This window comes from Apteryx rowi, unplaced genomic scaffold (genome assembly GCF_003343035.1).
Source record: "Apteryx rowi isolate R43461 unplaced genomic scaffold, aptRow1 scaffold_1, whole genome shotgun sequence".
Classification (NCBI taxonomy): Eukaryota; Metazoa; Chordata; class Aves; order Apterygiformes; family Apterygidae; genus Apteryx; species Apteryx rowi.
This window is the reverse complement of record NW_020447196.1, coordinates 5,102,756-5,123,001: the sequence shown is the minus strand read 5'-3', so window position 1 is coordinate 5,123,001 and position 20,246 is coordinate 5,102,756. Positions and strand designations below refer to the sequence as shown.

At 38.6% G+C, this 20,246-nt stretch overlaps 1 protein-coding gene across 2 annotated transcripts in view; it reads right to left on the bottom strand.

Moving 5' to 3' along the window:
* Positions 1–20,019, bottom strand: part of GPI (glucose-6-phosphate isomerase) — a 44,426-nt gene extending 24,407 nt beyond the window's left edge. The window contains exon 1 of one of the 2 annotated variants that reach the window (XM_026059564.1): positions 19,882–20,019. Coding sequence is in view for 1 of the 2 variants with exons in the window: in XM_026059555.1 (XP_025915340.1) it covers positions 51–169 (119 nt within the window). In the remaining variant the exon portion in view is untranslated. Of the gene's footprint in view, positions 1–50; positions 276–19,881 lie in introns of those variants that run through there. The other variant, XM_026059555.1, reaches the window with a different exon arrangement.
* Between the last annotated feature and the right edge of the window lie 227 nt (positions 20,020–20,246).

Sequence of the window (20,246 nt, the reverse complement as noted above, 5' to 3'; positions counted from 1 at the left end):
CCGCGCCACGCCGCCGCGGAGGGGCGGGGGGAGAGGCCGCCCTGCCCCACCTGAATTTCTGGAAGCGATCCTTGTCGCCCTCGAAGAGCTGCCGCAGGACGAGCTTGGAGGCGTTCGCCTTGTGCCACTCCGCCAGCTTCTTGAAAAGGGGGTCGCTGGACAGCGCCATGTTAGCGGCCAGGCCGGGCTGAGGCGAGCTCGGGGCACGTCCCGGGGGCGAGCACGGCAAGCAAAGGCGCCCCCGCACCCCCGGCTTTATAGCAGCAAGCTCGGCCTCCCGCCGGCGGCCCCGCCCCGGCCCCAAACACCTCCCCCTTTGCGGGCCGCCCCGCCGGGCGGTGGGATCCCCCTCGTGGCCGCGGACGGCGTCGCGGAGAGCTGCGTCCTCGGCCCGCCTCAGGGAGCTGCGCGGGGCGCTGTGAGGGAAGAGGCGCCCCTGGGCGGGGGGGCCGCAACGGCCGCAACGGCTGCGCGCGCTGAGGCGGGCAACGGCCGCAACGGCTGCGCGCGCTGAGGCGGGCAATGGTCGCAACGGCAGCGGGCCCTGCGCAGGAATCCCCGGCCCTCGGGGCCATCGAGCACGCCCCAGTTACGAAATGCTTTTTTCAAAGCCCGGGTGTTGCTGGAAAGAGCCGTTCCCAGTCACAGGATGGCTGTGCGAGGCGGTGGGGTGCTGCTGCTGAAACCGTTGGGGTTGTGCAAGGCGCAGTTCAGGGGGCTGGAGGCAGCCCTTCAGGCCGCCCCTGCCTCGCGCCCCGCTGTCCTCGCCCACCTGTGGGCTGCCTGCACAGTTGCATCAGTACTGCTGTTCATTTTGCTGCACAGTTAATTGACCAGGTTAAAAATTATCTCTCTTCCTTTTCCCCCCGGGGTTATTTTTAACGTCGGTCAGTCCCACAGTGTGATTCTGCATGGAGCAGCGCAGCTGAGAAGTGCCAAAGGCTGCGGGGAGAGCATGCCTTTGCTGCTTAGTTTGGCCGTGCTGCTGAAGGAAATGCTGAGCAGTCTGTGGTCTCGGCAGCGCGCCTCAGGGTAGCGATCAGAGCTCTGAATCCCAGTCTGGCATAAATACCATCCTGAAACCTGCATTAGATATCGACACCCCCAAGAAGGGGCACGCTCCCCTCTCTCTGGCATTTCCTACCGGCTGCTTTAGACAGCCCTTGCACTGTTGGCTGTTCCAGTTTTCACTCAAAACCTGAGCTCTCCCCAGGCCGTTACGTAACGAGCTTACATGTCTAAGCTGCAGCGGCTCGGGGCTGGCTGCCTGGGCCCTGGATCCCGCACTGCGAGGCGGTGGCACACCTTGGTTTGAAGACAGGCCAGGACAGGCAGACAAACAGCTGCTCAGTTCTCTGGAAAAAAAAGGCAGTTCTGAGCATAAAGCAGAATGTTGTTTAAACATGGGTGTATAAAGCCGTATGTCAAATTCTGAGGATTGTACTCTGTGGCTTAAATTAATAAATCCTGGTGAAGTCATATTTTAAGCACCTAAGCCTCTTTATGGATGTGGGCCTAAGTCAGAGTCACAGAGCAGGAACTTGATGCAGATCGCTTGAATCGCAGCCCAAGTCTTCAGGGACAGAATTAACATTTTTCCGGGTTGCAAAACCAAGAACATTCTTAACTGATCCTTAATTATATCAATACATCTGTACCTCAATTATAGTGATAATAAACTTTGTCTAAAAAAGGCCCTTCCTTGCCTCACAGTGCACTTGCTTGTTTCTAAGGTTTGGTTCTTCAGACTGAAAATAAGCATTTTAACAGGCCAAAGACTTTTTCTTCATCATAATAAAGTTCACATCCTTCATAAGTTTTCAGCTTTTTTACATCTTTGGAGGACACTCTCATTCTTGCCTATCATAGTCTTGGGCAATTTCTCCAAGACAAAGTAGCTTCCCTCCTCCTGCCTGAATCTACCTGATCATCCATCAGTGACTGTGGTTCCCTTTGTATCTTCATGTAAGGAAGGAAGATGAAAAGTAACAACTGGACTATGAAGATGATTCCACAAAGAAGCACACAAGCACCAAGTAAAACTTGAAGAAGTCACTTAGGTCATCATGTACACTGCCCCATAAACTTTCCAAATTTTCCTTCCTTTTCAAGGTCTTGAGGATAAAAGCTCAATAATACTAGACTTCTGTTCGTAGACAGCCTACAAACCAGGATATGAAGTACTTTGGCCTAATAAATGTCTCCTATTAGTCATGGGGAGAGAACAAATACCCTTTTAAAACTGTTAACTTTACTGATAGCATTTGATATAGTCAGTCATGAAATGCTCCTGACTCACCTGTCTGATTTTTTTAAATTGGGGCAAATGGGAGAAAATTCAAGTGGTCTTGCCAGATCCCTAGCAAATCCAGCGTGCCTTATATATGCTTTTCCTCAGTTTCTCTTCCACTTTCAACAGTAGTTATCATGCTTTCATTGTTCTCAGAGCACTTTCCCATCTTTCCACTGATTAGTCTCAAACTGAAGGTCTGCCATCTACACTTTACATTCACTCCTCTTGCAGATCCTTCCAGCTATCATGTTGTTTTCTTAAATATTGAACAGTGATGATGTCTCAGTTTAGGCTCTACTTTTCCTCTTTTACCAGAACTGGCAACTCCCCTATCTTGCCTTTTACTTTAAAACTTTGGAGATATCTAAGCTATTATCTGTATTCTCGTCACATTCAGGATTTCACTGCCTCTTGATACTTACCCTGCTAAAATGTCTTTCTCTGTTTTGTTTATTAAATCCTCATTCATTACTATAGTTCTCTTTTCTGGCCACCTCACTTTTACATTTCCTTTACAAACTACGAAACCACAGTATAGCTCTCTTGTTTCTTACTGCTCTGATCATGTAGCACTCTTGAATCTTGTACTTGTTCTTCTTTTCATATGAAATTTGAATCCCTTCCCGTTAAACAGCACAACTGTCCCAACTGTGGCTCAGTCCACAGTTCAGCACCTGTCTTCAATTTTGTTTCCCCTTCTCTGTCTTTTTATCGTGGTCCTTGCACTGTTTGAATTATCTCCAAATCCTCAAGATCTTGAATCTTGAAGATCTTCAAGTTGATTTGATCCAATCCCAAAGTCAGTAGGATTTTGTTAGGCTAAGGCCAATTCTACCAGCATTCTGCTCACACTTAATTGTATTCATTAACATAACCTCACTGACTTGCAGGATACCATTAAACATGTTAAGAATATGTAGGTTCAGGCACTCAGTAAGAAACCTATTATTCTGGTCCACAGTACAGACAATACCATCACTGTTTTATTATCAATTCTACTTTCTAAAATGTTCATTTTGTTACCCATAACTAATGTGTGTGTTGCAGTTCACATAGTGTAAATTCTGTTTATTTTCTTATGTAATACTTTATTCTAAGATTTTGAAATATTGTTCTCTCTCATTTCATAAACCTTTATATTTTGTAACTATCTGTCATTCATATTCCCTTTTGTTATACCTCCTTCTCTGGTGCCAATACTTGCTGACCTCCTGTCTTTTTCTCTAAGATATATAGACTAGACTCCTTAGAGATTTCTAGTGTTCAAACTATTCCTGCAACAGACTATGCAAATTTTATGACATAGGAGAAGTATCCTGGTCAAGTCCTAATTTTAATCTTTAAAGACTACAGGGTAATGTTTGTAGCTGTTGCCAGTGTTGCTTGTCTGTCTGTAAGTTGTGCAACAGCTGAACACTACAGGGACAGTAATCCCTTGTCTACATTAAAAAGATCAACTGATTTTATTGTAAAGGGTAGAAAGAGGATTTGGACCTGGAAGGTTCAGCAGCTGGGACAGCTGTTTCTTTGACAGCTGATGGTTGTCATACTAGTTTCCTTTAAGAAAATTTAAGGCAGCTCTAATGTAGACGGAAGCCATAATAAAGAGTAAGGACAAGACCTTAAACTAATGGGGGACAGACAGTGTGAATATAGTGATGCTTCTGCTCTGGCAAAATAACCAGCTGAAACCCCCATTCCAGAAAGGCCAAAGGCTATCTTAGCAAGGGATCATAGCAACCCCCCCTTGGGGGCTGAGAAAGGGTATTTTAGTAAAGGATATTCTACAACTGATGGAAATCAATTTTGTGACTTACAGGCTACAATAGCAGGCTTACCATTTTACAAATGCCAGCCTCTATTAACAACAGCTGCACAATGACCTACTTATGAAAAAGACAAGTGAAAATTCCATTTTGGAAGACAGCTGCATAGAAATTAATATTTCCAAATGAATGTGTGAGGCCTAAATACTACTGCCTCAGGCACTTGTGCCAGAAATGTTAAGTGGCACGTTTAACAGATAATCTCTATGATTAATTTATCAGAAAGAACCAAGAGGCTAATTTCCCCTAATTGAAATTTTCTGGCATGATAGAAATTTTTCATATATAATTCCAGGATTTTAAATCCATTGTACTAACTTATTTTATTACATGAATCCAAACAAAACTACAGTCTTGAATCCTGCTTCTGTTTCCCAGCAATGGAACAAAATATTTGAAGAGCAGTGGACATAGTAGTAGAATGGATTCTTTTGAAGACTGATAATAAGAAAGGAAATGAAAAGAAATGAAAATTTTGAAAATTTGATCCCATGTTTCAAATATGAAAAAGGAGCCAGATTTGCAGAACGCTCCACAGCTATCAGCATCTGTTTTTAGCAGTGGGAGAAACCTGGTCCCATGCTCACTACAGCAATTTAGGTAGAATAGGGCTCACTGACATCGGCAAAGAAACTTGAACTTTTTATGACATTGGAGCAGGTTTCAGAAAAAGAGCACTCTTAGCAGTCTGAGGTCAGGACTTATTATGTTAATGTACTAATTCCCAAATACTTGAGCTGATCAGCTATACCTATACTTTTAGGAGTTTCTACTGAGTGCCCTGAATGTTTAAGACAGGGAAGGTTTGCAGAGAGAGGTCATCTTTTTGCTCAGATTGTGACAGTCAGACATAGCCTTCTTCAGGTCTGGCACAAAAAGAGCAAACTTCAAGCTAAGGATAGGGAGGAAACAAGTGCTCTGAGTTTAACTATGTTAATCAGTTAAATAATCTGAGAAAAAAAAGATAAGTGACATCTGCAACAGTGGGGGAAACTAGCAAGGGGAGAAATACTGTGGTTCTCTGCCATACAAAACTGAGAAATGCAGTTATCCATTTCCTGTAAAATCAGTGTTTCCATTATCTATGCTTTTTTACTGTCCAGTCATTTTTGTTCCTTGGCTTGCCTTTTCAGAATACTTTTTAAGTCTCCTTTAATGGTCAAGACAGGAATCACAGGTGGTGATTACTTTGTTTACTGTCACTGCTGAGTTTCTGTCTTTTATCACTTGTCTATAGGAATTCATTCCTGTGTGTAGTAATTGTCTTGTAGTAATTGTATGGTTCACACAGCTCTCATTAGGACTTCTCGTCCATTAGATAAAACATATCATTCTGGAATGTGCATATTTAGGAACCATGGATTTTGATGGCTCTTGTGCAGAGGTATCAGATTTTTAATTCACTATACAGATGCTTGGCACCTCTGAAACTGGCTGCAGAGCATCTCAGCTTGGCAGTGCTGAGAAAGTGAATGTTTACACAGTTCTCTGAGGATCTTGAGCCATATCTTCTATACTAAAGAGTATTGCCATTGATTAGGTTCATGATATGCAAACACTTGGCTAGAAAGTAGAACTGTGCTTTAAACATGCTTATCTGTCTCAGGTTTTACAGGTTTTAAGAGGAGACAGATTTTATAACTCACTCGGAGAAATTTTGCAGATCCCACTCCTTTCTCTTCCCCCCTTGGGGGAGGAGGAATTCTCACATATTCCTCCTACAGTGTACCAGGTCTTCACAGCCTTTGTCCTGGGGAGTAGCCTCAGAGATGGAAGAAAGTTTGAACAATCTGGTCCAGAGCTGGGAGTCAGAGACCAGTTGCAGCCTCCTGTCATGCCCAAGCAGTTTTCCGGCAATGCAGCAGCCCAGGGCGAAGCGCCTGGCTCTCTAGAATGTGCCAGTGAAACATGGCCTCGCAGGAGTGAAAATAGTAATACTCCACAGCAAGTCTGTGTGACGGTTCATCGTTCAAATAGTAGTTCTTCTGCAGTAGTTCTTCCGCAACATTGCTAATCAGTTACCAACAGATGGCAGTACTGCATTGATTATTTGGTATTTGTATTAAATACTATGGAATTCTCCTAGTGCTTACCAGGTAATTGCAAAATGCTTACTGCATTGTTTTAAACTGCTTTCATGATATCAGACAAACCATACAATCTTTCTGAGAAACAATATGAACATCACCTGTTCTGATGATTAAACGTAAGGATAGGCTTTTGAATGCTATTAGTGGTGGCTTATCTCTTTCACCACTGAAGATAATGGGAAATTCACTAGTTTCACTGAGGGTTCTGTAATTATCAATACTTTTGAAAAATTGCACCCTTAAAATAATAGAGATGTGTCCAAAGCACCAAATTCCAATTTTTCATAGATGTAAAACTCAACTTTCAAAAGTTTGAAAATACAATTTTTTTTTTTAAAACGTGTTTTTCCATCTAAGAAATAATTGTTTTGGCCAAACATAGACATCCTAGGAACACAAACTGTACTTGGGGAAAAAATGCAATTTCCAATTTAGAGAACGGCAAATGCAGTATAAATAGTATGGTGATAAGGGAAATTAGAAACCAGCAGGTTTTATCTTTCACCTAGCAATGTGGTTAAAACAGTTATTACAAACAGAGTAAGAAAACTGATGTTTGGAATGGCATTAATGGCAGAATGTTGGTTTAACCAGAACAGATTCTTCGATGGAGGAACATATCTTACGAATCTTTTGGAATTCTTGAAAGAAAAAGTAGTGACTAAACAGGAACTGTTTGACCTTATTTGTTTAACCGCTACCAGAAATTTTCATGAGGTCCCACACAAAAAGCTGCAACAGAAACTAAACAAGAATTTCTCTTGGCAGCACTGCAGATCCTGCCTAATCCTCTATTATCTTAGTATAATTGTGGAGAAATTTATTTTCCATTGGAGAGGAAAAGTATTGTGACAGATCAAAAATTGGTTGAGAATGGGATTAAATGCTTCTTTTCATCTTGGCAAGAGGCTAGCAGCACTGTGCCTCAAGATTTTTTACTAGGTAAAATAACAGTTCTCTGTAATTTAATATATTTATTACTGAACTAGAAAGAAAGCAAAGATCTGAAAGGCAAGCAGCAAAATCTGTAGATGACAGTTTATTTATATTACAGTTAGAGAGGACTACAAAGAACTTCAAAAGACCTAATTAAATAAAATCACATCAGCAGACTGATGGCAAACAAACCTCACTTTTGATAACTACGAAGTATTGTGCTTTTGAAGGGAAAATAAGTCATTTATATGATTCATAGCATTCTTAAAAAATTGTATCAGCTTAGAAAAGGGATTGGGGCCATGTTTAGCTGTGGTCACCAAAAGCAAACAAAATGTTGGGATGCATAAGAAAAGTAATAATGAAAAAGTTGGAGAATGATAGAGAAATCAATACCAATAGCTTCATCTGGAAGAAAGTGTAATAATATGGGCTGCAAGGACCTCAAAAAAGGATGCTGCAGAGATAGATGGAATTAAAAGAAGGGGGAGAGGAATGACCCTGGCCAGGGAAAAGGCAAATTAAAAAGATGCTTGGCTTTTACCATAAAATGAAACAGGCCTGAAAGGCCTGTGATAAAAATGCATAAAAATATGACTATTACAAAAAAGGTAGACTTTGAACTTCTTTTCTCGCTGTCTTGCAGCAGAAAAACAAGAGTAAATTTTGTCTGCAATTCAATAATAATAAAATAACAAACATACAATTATATGATGAAACTCATAGTTAAGGGAAATCATTGAGACATCACTGTCACAAGATTCAAAAAGAGATTCAGTGGTTAAATGATCATCAGCGATACTCAAAATAGCAATTACTTATAGCAAAAAAAAAGCATGGGAAGCATATGAAAATGCCATGCTTCAGGGTTTAACATTCAAAATAAATTTAAGATCAGGCTGCTATCTAATATTGACAGTGGATTATTCAGTATCTGTGGGCCCCTTCTATACCTTCTTCCAAATCATCTGCTGATGGCTTCTGATGGAAACAAGGCTAGATGTATAGTAGCTGGGCAATTCCTACACCGCATAGAATTTCTATAGTGAGTCATATTCTGAAGTGATCATATTATTTAATTATACTGAAGTCACAAAACAGATTTCAGCAAACCTGTTCAGAGTTACATGCCTATAAGCCTAACAGTAGCTTTCTAATTTGCACATTATTTAGCCTAGTTATAGTGGTTAGTAAAAGTTCTGAAAAAATATTACTTAACTGGTACAAACATTTACCTTCCTACAAGAGCAGTCAACATTCCCTCTGTTCCTTCCTTGAATATGCAACTGCTTCAAATCCCTTAGACCAGTGGGCGGCTTCAGAGTCGCGTTTGGACTCTCGGGTGTCCAGCACAAGGCTTCAGGCTGCAGTAACATCCTGCTTTGGGTGTGACTGAAGTTGTTCACAATCTCTCCCACTATTCTTTCTTTTCCTTATGGGCTAACTTGATGGAAGATCTATGGAGATGACCATCGTGTAAGCAGTTTATCGCTATAAATACCTACTATGGAACGCACATAGAAGAGAACCCCAATCTCATCTTTTCTGAAGAACTTAATCTTTCCATGCTTCAGTTATCAACCCACAAAATGACTGTAATACTAACACTTTACAGGAATGGTAACTAGTTAATTAACATTTCTTAGAGTCCTGAAACCTCAGATTAATGGTGCTCTGGAGTATGAAGACATAATATTATTTCACTGAGCATTTGTCATTTAAAAAGCCCTATGCCTAAAGCTTGAATCAAACACTGTAAGATGAGAGCAATTTCCCTTTTTGTCACATTTGGGTCTCTCTTCTCCCCTAAAGATGCATATGTAGCTAAACTATATATTGTATTGAAGGGAGCAAAAGTACTACTATTTATATGATTGTAGGTACCAAACCCAATAGTAGAATCCTACACTCAAGAGAGCTGTATAGTTGTTTAAAGAGTTATTTTTAGAAGATATGTTTTCCTGAATTTACAAATTGTGACACTGTACTGTTTTTATTAGCACACAAAAAAATCTCCCCTTCAGTCAACTATTGTTATGTTAAAGCTGCCAAGTCACAGTGTCTCTAAAATAGCTTAATTCTAACAAAGACCATTATTTTTAGTTACATAAAACAAGTACTGGCTACTAGATTTACATCTGCTTCTGTAGCATAGGAATACATTCACTTTGGGTACAATTCCTCTGTAGGTAATGGATTTTTACAAGGCAGGAAATTAATTTAAAAATTTCCATTACGTTATATCAAATACAACAGAAAGCGAGGATATTCCTTTGAAAAATGAGCAAAGGACTTTGAGTATTCAGTAATGTCCACTGCTATAAAAATCAGACCTTTAATGCTTGTCAAGAACACTTATTCAAATAGTACAAAATCACTTCAGATGTACATTGACTTGACATTGACTTGAGGCTAAAACTTCCTAGTCCTGGCAATTGTGCCATGAACATTAATGTAGAAACACAACTGAAAATTGTAGATGCCAATGACTTCAATGACATTAAAATCAGGACCCGTGTAATATGTATTTTCAAACTGCAGATGACACTACAGAGCATCAGACTGGACTTGGACTCCAGTTTAGTGTCCATGCAAAAATATTTCTCTTTTCCAGAAGGTAATATAGAACCTATTTCATAAAGATGATACATGTTTCCACTATCACAGAAGATTGTTATTCAGGCTGAATTAGTTCCCTCATCTGCTTAGCACATAGCATCAAGAACATTACTGCATGTACAACGCAAGGAGCAGCAAAGTCTAAGGCCGAGGGAATGGTGGGACTGTCTCTCTCAAAGGCAGCAGAGATTTACGCTGGATCATGAAGGCTGCATAATGGTGGCCTCCAATCATACAGACTCCACTAGCTACACAACAGCAACCCTCAGTATTTATTCTTATTGCTTATGCTGGGGTCTAACAGTAAGATTGCTGCTCTTCTAAAAAGGAGCAGAAGCAAATTCTCAGAATATATTCTTTAAAATATACTTACTACTTTATATGTTAATAATTAATGCACTGCATGGCATATGTGTCTGAGGATTAGGACTTCTGCAATATCAAATAGAAGGTGACTAACTTAGGCTATTTTGCTTACATGCATGTTAATTCAAAGTTCTAGCAAATTCCCCATGCATGATTTTTAGACTGTCAGGAGAGTCCCTAATGGGAAGCAAAGGCAGCTTTAAAGTACCAATCACATGTAGTAATTCTTGGCAGCTGACCCACTAAAGCAGAGTTTGAGACTTATGTTTTTCACTGCTATCATTCCTGCTACTAGTTTTCTTCCTCACCTCTCAGTGGGGCTCCTGGTGGGAATGTAACACACACCACTGGAGTAAGCAGTGATGTGCCAGCCTGCTTCTGCTACAAAGCAGCCTAAAAATAAAACCCAACTGGACAATGCCATTTGGTGTACAGCAGCACATATTCTAGTAATGTAAACCAGACAGTCAGCAAAGATAAATGATTGCTCAGCAACATGCCAAATAAATCTTGGGTTCTTTAAAAAAAAAAAATCCCTTTGATATTCATTTATAAACTTGGCTTCTCAAGATTTATTATCCTTACAATTTAATGAATTTGCATCAGCGAAATCATGACAAGAATGTCTCATCAAAATTTTGTTTAAAATGACTTACTAATGTTGTAAGAAATTAGCCCATCTTGCAGTTCATTTCAGTTCAAGGAAATTCTCTGGTAATTTGGATTTTGTTTTAGAAGATATCTACTCATCAAGCTGACATTTTTCCTGTGTGCATATCAGAAGAGCCTTATTCTTTTGCCCATATCTCTTTTAAATCCCCATTCTGTAAACTGGATCTTTGCAAAACTGATTTGCATGCTGATGTTGTCCTTTCTCCAGATTCTTTTTGAAATGCCTGCCTATATTTTTTGCTTGTGTGTACAATTCTATATTACAGTCCTTAAATTTAAAAGGATATGGTCATACAGAGTGCACAAATCATTATAATGCAAATAATTGCAGGCTCTTAAATTGCAGATACTGCTTTGTATTTCATCCTTCATGCTACCGTACAATTTTACGGGGCTAAAACTCTCCAGACCTTTGCATTTTGATGTTTTCAAATTCCTGTGGAATTGGAATTTTGAAGATATTTACAAACACAACTCTTAATTCATAAGTTGTAGACCTTGAAACAAATCCCAAATTCATTTAATGTAAAATGGGAGTAGAATTAATCACATCATGGAACCATATTAATTGCTCAGCAACAGAGTTTGTTACATAATTTCAGGTCCTGGGCCTTCAATGAGATCTATGTGTAAATGGATCTCATTGCAAGATCAGCACCATGATTTTTAAAATCACTAATTAAAAGCATGACCGAGGCCAACAGGCTTTAGATATCTTTTGTTCTTGCTACTATATTTAGGCCTGAGAATCCCTAAATTAGATGTATACCATTTTACAACTGGAGAAGTGTGCTTTACAGAGACTTCTGCTTATATATCTCCAAAAAAACAATTACACACATGAAAAAAGGAGACCGAACTTCATTCTTACTATGCATTGTGTTATTCTGCTAATACTCAAAAACATTCTGCTACATGGTCAAAAACCTTGAGGGAGAGACCAAAAGTATTATGAGTTTGATTGATATTTTCTTAGAAAATGACCATTCCTAGAATTTTGAGGTTAAGCAAAACATCAAATTGCATGGGACTTGCAATCAGAAGGCCAAAATTAGCAACTCTCAAGTCTGTCAATATGTTATTTGCTCCATACAAGGCGGAAAACAACTCCACGCAGGGACAAATATGTCTAGTCCCCAAATCCTACTTTTCTGGAAGCATTATTGAAGTCACACTCTGCATACATACTCAAGAGTTTGTTAGTTGGCATGGAGGTCAAGCTCACATGTTTTTAGGCAGTTATTCCAGGAAATAGCGAATCATATTCCTCAACAACTATACAGATTATTTGTTCTCTAGAAGCAATATTCAGCAGATTCAGGTATCATGTACATCTTTATAACAGCATATCATCCATTCATCTCTCAGAGTATCTGTCGTAACAAATAAAGATAGAAAAATCCATGTGTGTACCTATGTGTGTATGAGCTTCTTGGCATGTTTTAAGGTTGTCTTTGAGATGGATAAAAAGCTGATTACAGCTAACATTAGTGAAATAGCAAAAAAGTGACAGCTTTTTTGTTCTGTATTGCATTTACTTCATATTGAGGCAGCAGCACGTATTTAATTTGCTTATAGTATGCTAAAAATAAGCTAATTTATTGTGATAAATTCACAGTAGGTTCCCTTACTAATTAGTCTTTTCATTCCTTATATGAATATGCATTTCAATCTCTTTCTTTTCCTTATTCTTTTATACTAAAATGAATGTCTATCAACTACATCACCATGTCTGAAATGTTCTCCCATTAAAAAGGAAAAAGTATACTCTGTATCCTATTATTTATTGTCTTTTCATCTTCCAGCTCTTGGAATTACAAAGGTCCTTGAGACGTATACAGTGTTTTGACAGTTGACTCTAATATCAAATTTTAACTTTAGAAGATCTATATAATATCAGTTCCCCACTCTCATTCTTGGAATTCCAGAAGAAATGTAACAGATGTAAAATCCAACAATAAAAAAGAACTTATGTATAGCATATATACGGCTTACATATTGTTTTACTGCTCCCTTATCTTTTATTAACAGTTGGTTTGATGCTATGTGCCTAAAGGAATCTAAAGTATATATATTTGGGCTATAGTATCTTGATTTGCCAGTGTGAAATTCAAAAAAATGCACCTGTGGGTCCTGTTTATTTGCTTCTTTGAATTATTTAACAATGCACACAGAAAGCTGAAAACCTTTCTTCCCCTCACACCTCAGGTGCCAGTTGCTACCACAGGGCTGTTGCCTCACGGTCCCTCATGCTGGCAGACAGGACAGCTTACACAAGAGTCACAAACGTGCATATGTGCAACTCTCGTGGGCCTGATGTTTTGTTTCCTGCCTTTTACACCTGCAAGAAATGTGATCTGAAAGTTTGATATAGACTTGGCAGCTTTTTATACCTGCTTTTACAATACTACAATTGATTACCTGCCATGAAAAAGAGCTGGGAACAACAACTGTCAGATTCCACATATACTAATGACAGGTGAATCAGGACCTTTGGAGCCAAACCACAGTAGAGAGGTTTGCATGTGCCTGTTGAAATAATGAAGACATAGTAATTGAGACAGGGGATGCAGAGAACACCTTTAACTAGCCCTCTCAGACAAAACGATCATCTACCTACCTTAGATGCCAGCATTTGGAAAGTGGTGAAGGATCTAAAACTATTCCAGGAGAGGCAACTTCAGATAGCCCTTAAGCTTCAAGCAAATGAATACCCAAACAAGGAATTTCTGGACTGTGAAAAGACAGCACTAGAGTGAACCATAGACACTGTCCAACAGAAAGAGAGACCTGTTCCTGCATCCTTGGCATGTGTCTAGCAGTACAGGATATTTGCATCTAATAAGATGGCCAGCTGTGTACCCTTTGGCTAAATAAGTTTAAAAAAAAAAAGTTTAAAAAAAAAACAAACAGAGCTGGGCAGCACATCATAAGCTTCATCTTTGTGATGAGCAGAATGAGCTCCTCAAACCTGATGTCACATTTATCAAGGAGAACCAGGCTCTGGAGGTGGACCAAATTCACTCTTGGCTGCAGTTAACAGAGAAGGTATGAAAGCACTAGAAGCTGACTAAACATATCAACCTGAAAACAGCCACTGAGGTCAGCTTTCCAGTCACTTTTTTTGACTTTCCTGTTGGAGCCAGAGGAAAATAGTACTCAGCCAATCAAGCATTGCTAACTACACTGGTCCCTTGGAGAGCAGACAAAACTGGGTTGCCAAGTTTTTAGTAGATAAACCCCACTCTTCTCTGTCAACATCATGAATATCTTCTCAAGCATAGGACAGACAGGTGGCCAAAGCCCCATCGTGGCCAAAGAACAAGTCATAGGCATCTCACATTTCATGATGTCACCTGGAGACCTGGACTGGGTTGGATGGGACACCCAAAAGAGGTTCCTCATGAGGGGTATAATCAATAGTCATTTATGAAGAAAGCTTAGATTTTCTTGTATTAAGTTGTTCCTAAGAAGTGCCTTTCTGTAAGTGGACTACTTAAATCTCAATACCAATCAGGGCCTTTGGGTATTTCTGTAATTAATAAAGAGGAGGCTAGTTCATTCATGTATCATGCCTATATCAGAACACAGTTTTTATCCACTACACTTTTCTGTATGTTATAAAGCAATTTAGCAAAGATTCAACAATGAGATATTGGCTTACGAGTTTCTCTGTTATCCTTCTGTTCAACCTACTCTCATAAATCTATGTTCTCCATTACAGAATTACTCCTTATTTGCTATTTTTCCACAATACAGTATGTTTTGTATAGACAAAAGTTAATAACAGTACCACTAAGGTAGTTCAAATGAAGTTACCTTTGCTACAGTGCCCTAACAGAAACTAAGGCAATGCAATAGCTTTCAGTCCTCTGTGCTGCAGGAACTACTACATGGAAATTCTTTAAAACTGCTATTAAAGCTTCTTTCCAGAACACTTTAAACATTTATATATATATATTTATAAACATATATAAAAACATTATGCATACAAATGTAATTTAGAATAATTCCTCTAAGATACACCATTCATATGTTACCATGCTTACTACAGACTATTAAAAAAGAATTATATATCAATATAACATATTTACTAAGAAGGCCAAATTCTGGTATCTGATACATACATACCACCTTACTGCAAGGTCAAACAAACAGAAAATGATTTACCAGTTAACCTTCCCATTTAAAACATTTAGGAGAAGTGATAATATTTTTCAATACCTGATTATCAATGTTGTTCCACAATTCACTCTAAATTTTATTTCATTCCTTCTTAAATAATGTTTACACCCTATTATTTTAGGAACCCTAAATACCCTAATAGGAAGTTGGGTCAATTATAGAGAATTACATTTTACTCGTATTTATCACCTTCCAGTGGAATATACTGAAATGCTACATTCATTTCTAAGTAGAAAATATAGCAATCTAATTCTCATTCACACATTTAGAGCATATATGTTTTATGAGAGTCCTCTAAAATCTAGTACTACAAAACATTGTCAACAACAGTTCTACTTTATACTTTGCAAATATTCTCTAAGTACTTCCATATTTGCTCCATCCTTTGCACAGTTCTAAGCCAGCTGCTGATGGCTAAAAAATAATGAATGCATAATAATTTGTTACTCAACAGAATAAATTTATGCAAAATATAAAAACTTCTCCTGTATTTAGATGGCCATGCAAACTGTTTTACCATAGCTGGTTGAGAAGTACATTTTTGTGGTTTTGCAAGCTGATTCCTTTTTGTGAAAGTTTTCAAGAAAACAAGCAAAATGAGATCCCAGACATCTGAATCATCAGACATTCAAAAAAAATTATACATATGTTTAAGTAGTTGAACTTCCTGAAACAAAAATATGAATGCCAATGACTATTTTGTGCATGTGATTGGGACTACTCCATTCCTGTGCCCATCTAGCTGGCTGCAACAGAGAAAGAATTTATTTCAGAGCTTAGTCCTCCATTTCAGCATGACTGGAAGACAGTTTTCTAAGCAAAACAGCAGTCTAAAAACAAACACATCTTCTCCTTCATCTCTGGACTGGGGACACTGACCTTAAAAATATCTGAAATTCTTCCACTGCCTGTAAACAAAAATGGACTGCAGGCAGTCATGATCATATGTCACTCTTACAAAACATTCTTACTTGTTGGCTACTTTTTGGAAAGGCTATTTGCTGTCAATCAAGTGGCAAGTTCTGCTTATAATAATGGTGATGACATCAGGCCTGTAGACGAGGAGATCAGTAAGGGGACTCTAAATATAAACTAGAAGGTCATAGGACACGTCCAACCTCAGTTGAAGTCAATGGCATCCCTTCACTTCAATCAAAATTAGACTGGTCCATGTAGAATTAAAGATAAATAGATAGATAGATAGATATAGATAGATAGATACAGATAGATAGGAAGAGAGAGAAGTGTGTGTGTGAGGGTGTGTGTGTGCATGTGCGTGCGTGTGTATGTGTGTGTGTGTGTGTGTGCGTGCATGCGTAAAAAATTTTCCCTAGGGCCAGTAGCATTGGCTTGCAGCCTAAGATTTTTTAAGGTGATCTGGGTCTTTGATTTGTCTGACAAGAAAAGCTGACTTCCTATTTTTATTTGTAAGCGGCCATATACAGTCAGTCACGTTCACTCTTTCCAAAGCGGGACTTGCTCTGTGGAGGTAACAGGGCAGAATTTTTCCAAGCAGCAGGCTAGGGGCTGTAATCATGCATTTTTTTCCTGCCATTTGGTAGTGTTTACAAAGAAACCGGGCAAAAGGCCAATTCTCATTTTAAGCCTCAGGCTGGACACAATGGTTGGTCAATGTACGGAGTGGTATAACACATAGGTCAGCAGCTTTCCTGTCAGGCAGCAAATAACTAAATTTCACTTGTCTGAAATAGGATTTCAGTTGTCCAGGGCTGCAGGACAAAAGGGCTGTTCTCACCCCGACAGCTGGAATGGATGATTTGTGAAAGGTATTTTTAGAAGTCTTATTTGCCTACGCGTATGCCTGCATCGTCATACATTCACAGACACCAGTGAGACTATAAGCCACCAAAACTGTGACATAGAGTACAAACTGTATAACATATATAGACCTAAAGCTGCATTTTCATTACTGCTCATCCCCCAACTGCAGATATACAGCCCAAATATTAATGGAATGCTACTGCCGTTCTTCCCATACTCCAGCCTGCTGTCACTACAACATTTACAGTAATTAGCAACCACAAAGGGAAAATCACTGTTGATACAATAGAACATCAGTGATCAAGTCTATTTTCCAAAATTACCGTGGTTTTCCTCACATTTCCTTTTCCTAAACATATCTCTGTCAGATTAAGAGAAACAACAATCCCTTGTAAATTACCTTTTTCCTTTAAGGAGACAAGCCACTCTTGAGGAATTTTATTACTAACATTCATCCTCCTAATCTTATCCCACACCTTGCTGATACGCATATCCGTATTAACATTTGCACATGGCTATCGTGCCAATACTGCCTTTTTTTCTAAGCTAATGATTTCTTCCGCTTACAGCCCATGATATCAAGTTGCAATCATAATACATTTCAAAGCTGGTTTCCTCTCTCTCTAAACAACATTGTTACGTTTTTTGTTCAAGCAGTGCACTGATTTCCTCCCCTTCCTGTTCAATGGAGGTTGGGGAAAGCACATCTCACATATACGTAACATTGATAGGAAAATCATAAATGTAATTGAATACATCTATTGTGTGCAGATTTACACAGGATTCTGCTAAACAGTTATTCATACTTCCATCTTTCAAAACATTTGGAGTTCATAAAAATTGGAATATTCAGAATAAATATAGTATTGCAAGCATTTAAGAAAATAATTTTAATGAACAATGTCACAATGGTTATCTACATTATCTATTTTCTAGTCTTGAGGAAGTTCCTCTTTATTCTGCATTGGTTATTATGGAATTCTATTGAATTGAATGTTTTCATACTCTAACCGTATTTAAAAAAGAAGTGTGAACTTTCTATTTATTTCTCAGTCTGTCTTAAATTCCTACCATCTGGTTAAGAAACATTAACTTTAAAACTAGGATTCTTATCATCAGTCTCCTGTGTCTTTATAGTCCTAATCTATAAACTTCATCTGTAATAATTTTCAAATCAAATGTCTGATCTATAGATATGGCTACATGATAAAAGTTGTTATACATCACTGTAAAAAAAATTCATAATAATACATAAATAAATCCTGAAAGTCAAAGTAAAAAATATATGTTTATTTAAAAAAATTGTTTGTAACACTGCTGTTAGTGTTGACAGAACCAGACCCTGTGCAGAGCCACTGAATACAGTCAAATTGCAAGGGTAATAAAATATGAAGCAGATTTGTGCACCTCATGATTATTAAAACTCCAATCTTGCAAATACTTCAACATGCACAACTTTACACACAAAATCAATGCTAACTCAGTTCTTAGATAAGCTGATTTAGGTCTTGATGTTGCATAACACAAAAAGCAAATCAAAAGAAGCAAACAGTTTAAAACATTTATCTGCTGCTGGGGTACTTAAAAATCTAGCCGATATCCAATATCCAAGGAAACAGATTAAATTGAGTTGTTTTTCATGCAGAAGTGCTTCCTCTCATTCATAATGACCCTCTCATTAGTTCTTATTCAGTCTTCTTAATTATTTTTATTATTTTATGACAGTGAAGCTAGAAATTTTTACCAGACACCTATTACTGAAAGATAAATTATAACTAATGAGAATGAAGACCTGTATTACCATATCCTCCAGAATTGTGTTCCTGCCAGCATAAAAGAACGTTTGTGCCTTGTATTAATGGTAAGTCTATATCTGCAGAACAAATTTCGGCCAGCGTAGCTATGTCAATCTACATAGGAGAAGCCTGACCTCTGACTGCCATAGCTGTACTGCTACAAACGTCTACCCTGAAGACTCCTGTGAATTTTATCAGGTTAACTTGTTGCATCTAATGGTAAAGTTGCACCTATAGCACTATTTAGAAAAAGCACTTCTGGATAGCATCAGCTATAGAATTTCCCAACTATATACCAGGGCATGAGATTGTCATGATCCTGTGAGCACTGTATCAAAATTTTCACATGACCAAGAACTACAGGCTTGGAGAGCAGAAGGGAAGGAAAATTCCCAGAATAGTTTGTAGGTGGGAAATGTCAATAGCTCACCAGGGATTCCAGCATTTTGTTTTGGACAGGCCTGGACCGGACATGCAACAAGACTCACGTGTGAGCATTCATGTTTGCCTCAGTAACTGCTGACTCAATAACTTGCTTCTTCCCACAACAGCCCCACACCAGCACTGCTCTGCACTGGCCACATGGCACAACCTCAGCACAAAAGCAACAGGTCAACTCCTGGGGAGCTGCTTGCAGCTAAAAACTTCCAGACTGGCCACCCTGCTTCCCCCAGATAGAAAATACACATATACCTAAGAATATACATGTTGTGTACATCGTATTTATGTGTATTTTGTTGTATGGTATGTTGTATTTATATTTGTATTAAGCTCTCTCTGTCCATTAAAAAAATATATATATACATATATATATTTTTTCTCTCTTTCTATCTATCCATCTATCTATCTGTCTATCTATAAAGCATTTTGTGTCTTTCCTTGAATTACTTTAAAAGTGCAAGTTCAGAATCTGGCCTGTGAGGAGGGGAAATCCACCCTGCTACTTCTTCCTCTTTATCTTCTTCAGCTCACTCTTACTTCCTTTTCACTTATTTTTTTCACTTCATACCTATACTTCCTTCCAATCAAAAACTTTGTCAAACCCCATAACAGTTTTTATCACCAATGTTCATCTATCATTTAGTTAAAAGAAGCATTAAAAAAAAAAAAAACCCAAGCGCCCCCCAAAACAGTACCTTCTCCAGCCCTCTAATTGTCCTCTTCCAGTAAAAAGGATACTCCATAATGTCCTTTCCTATTGAAGTAGCCAACAATATTACAACCTTCTGCTCCCTGCTTGCTTTCCAGGTATTTCCCAGGTACCTCTTAATTTGAAGACTGAATTTACTAGCAAGAGACATGCTCAGCATACATACAGGCATCAGAGAGGTTCAGCAGCAATCCACTGATGAGAGCCCAGTCTGTCAGTAACCATCTGTTACGGAGAAGGAAACAAAGCCACAGATTGCTTCTAGGCAGCTCCCCACAGATAGTACTTGAGAACTATTTCTAGCTTGTGGCTAGAAGGTGTCCAATAAATTGACAATTTCACTTCTTCCCACAGAGTTCTCTGATTAGCAGCACTGAAACTGATGGAAATTACTGTTATTTTCACTTTATTAGTATCATATCCAAGTGTGTGGGTTTTTTTTTTTTTTTGAGCATTACAGTCAGATGATCAGATGTTTAGGCCTGTAGACAAAACTTTTGCTTATGTATATTCCAACAACTTTTTAACTAC